The 2,160-nt window shown below is 40.7% G+C and overlaps 1 protein-coding gene across 1 annotated transcript; it reads left to right on the top strand.

The window, feature by feature from the left end:
- The first annotated feature begins 821 nt into the window (after positions 1-821).
- On the top strand, positions 822-1,835 carry LOC121427975 (G-protein coupled receptor 52-like). Its single transcript, XM_041624554.1, has one exon. It carries the CDS (start codon positions 822-824, stop codon positions 1,833-1,835), a length of 1,014 nt encoding a protein of 337 aa, XP_041480488.1.
- The last annotated feature ends 325 nt before the right edge of the window (positions 1,836-2,160 follow it).

Here is a 2,160-nt window from a genome sequence, read left to right as displayed (position 1 = left end):
GCTGAAATATATAAACAATTTGTGTAAATCAAACAAAATAATGAAAGCTTGATGTGCGTGCTAAAATACTGTGTGCAAATTGATTTCAGAACTGGATATATAAGTGCCATTAATCCCCTTGAATGGAATTCATTACACAGGCAATGCGAGCACGAAGCGCGAGCGAAAATTTAAATATAAAGTAAAGTCTATTTTCCAATCCTTTCCCTTACCTTTTTCTTGTTTCCTTTCGGGGTAGGGCCGACCGTTACGAGGCTGTAAATTACACATCATGGGTATGATACCTCTTTTCTTTTCTTTTTTTACTTTTCTTTCTGTTTTTCATAGTTTCTATCAAGTTAAAGAGTACACTTTTTCTGCAGGTTGTCAAAAAATAGGGGGGGCCGGGGCCGGCTCGGCCCCCTCCTGGATCCGCGCCTGGAAGCCAACAAGTACTCTTACCTACATCTTTACATATCACAGCGTTTATTATTAAAGAAGCAATATTTGTCAGCCAAAGAGATGAACTTTTGAGTCGTCTTGCCCATTAACCAATTTGTTTGTAGGCGAAGCCACGAAGCGATTGGACGGCCTTTATTACAGTACATACCTTTCATTATCAACCTCTTATGCTTACAAATGCCTTGAGCATATCCGCTGCGACGAGTTCATTTCGTAATTCTGTGAAGTCATCATTCTGTCAAATTATCGTCCGTGATGTTTCCAATGACCTAAGTAACAATATTGACGGCACTTCCTGTACTTATTCAGTTACCAATGGTAGTAATTTAAAGGAATTACTTCTCTTGAATATCCCAGTTGAAGGTTTGGGTATGAACACGATGGCGTCTTCTAATTCTAGCTCCGAATATTTTGGGACGTATTCCACGTTCTTTTACCTTAATGTAGCACAGCTTCTCTTGTCTGTCCTTGCGAACGCGTTTACATACTGCATTCTTCGCCATTCAACAAGTGGCTTCGACTCTGTGACCAAAATGCTTCTTATGGCACTGACCGTATGTTATACGGCCTACGGGGTTGGTCAGGCGATTACATCACTCCTCCAGCTTGCCCCTATGTCTGCCAATGTCAGATTTGCCATCTGCATCTACCAAGGTGTGTTGATTTTTCCTTGGTTCTTCGTGACATTGATTGTTACCTGTCTTCTTAATCTAAACCGATATATAATGGTTGCGAAACCCCTTCGGTACCATCACATAGTTACTGATCGAAGAGCCGTTGTAGTCATGTCCGTGGCCATAACTTCCTCGATTCTTCTGGCCATTGTGGGATTCCCTATACCAAAGACACCTTCAAGAGACTTCGTGATCAACTTCTGTAAATCAAATATCGATGCACTCAAAGGCAATTTCGTCCTGATTTTCTGCGTTTCCTTCTTGCTGATGGCGGTGTTCATAACAGTCGTTTCAACATTGAGCTTGCTGGTCATTGCCCGAAAGCAATCGAAGGCGATTGCAGATGGGGAGATCGCGGTGACTACAGCAGTTAGCACGGTTAATCAGCGCAAGGACCTCAATGACACCTCAGCTTATGCTGGAGAGGAAATGGCAACTACTAGGAGACAACGCAAGAGCAACAGAAGAGCACTTTTGACCATCTTTCTCCTGAACGTTGTCGTCTTTGTTTCATGGTTACCTCTCGCCATCTTCTTTGTCTTGTTAGGCGTAGGTGCCAATCTTCCTCCAGTCTTTGGAAGAGTGTTTACGCTTCTGTCTATGTCTTCATCGTGGTGGCATTGCCTTGTGTACCTTATCACAAATAAGATGTTCCGGGAGACAGCCAAAGATGTCTTTAAGAAAACACTCAGAATATACTGCTTAACTACCACAAAATAATAAAGTAATGCATGTGAGACTGACAGAGGCGCTCAACTTGCTTTAATACAAACCGCATAATCAGGAACTGGCCAGACAATATCAACTTAATGGAAAAAAAAAAGAATATAATGAGTTCGTGATCTAATTCTAATGGATTATTTTTTTGTCATCCCATTTTTTCCTTTTTTAAAGAATCGTTATAGTCAATGAAGTCCCTTAATTTAAGATTATGTTAACTTTTACAATATTAGCAGGGCTCATTGGCAAATCATAGCTACCAGGCAATAATTTGAAAATGGAGTTACACGAAAATGGTGTTAGCTATAACACAAGTGGTATTATA

The sequence above is a fragment of the Lytechinus variegatus genome, chromosome 14, assembly GCF_018143015.1.
Source record: "Lytechinus variegatus isolate NC3 chromosome 14, Lvar_3.0, whole genome shotgun sequence".
NCBI classification, from domain to species: Eukaryota; Metazoa; Echinodermata; class Echinoidea; order Temnopleuroida; family Toxopneustidae; genus Lytechinus; species Lytechinus variegatus.
This window is presented reverse-complemented; position numbering and strand designations above follow the sequence as displayed.

Coding starts and splice junctions, on each gene's coding strand:
- LOC121427975 (XM_041624554.1), top strand. CDS start 822: ATGGCGTCTTCTAATTCTAGCTCCGAATATTTTGGGACGTATTCCACG.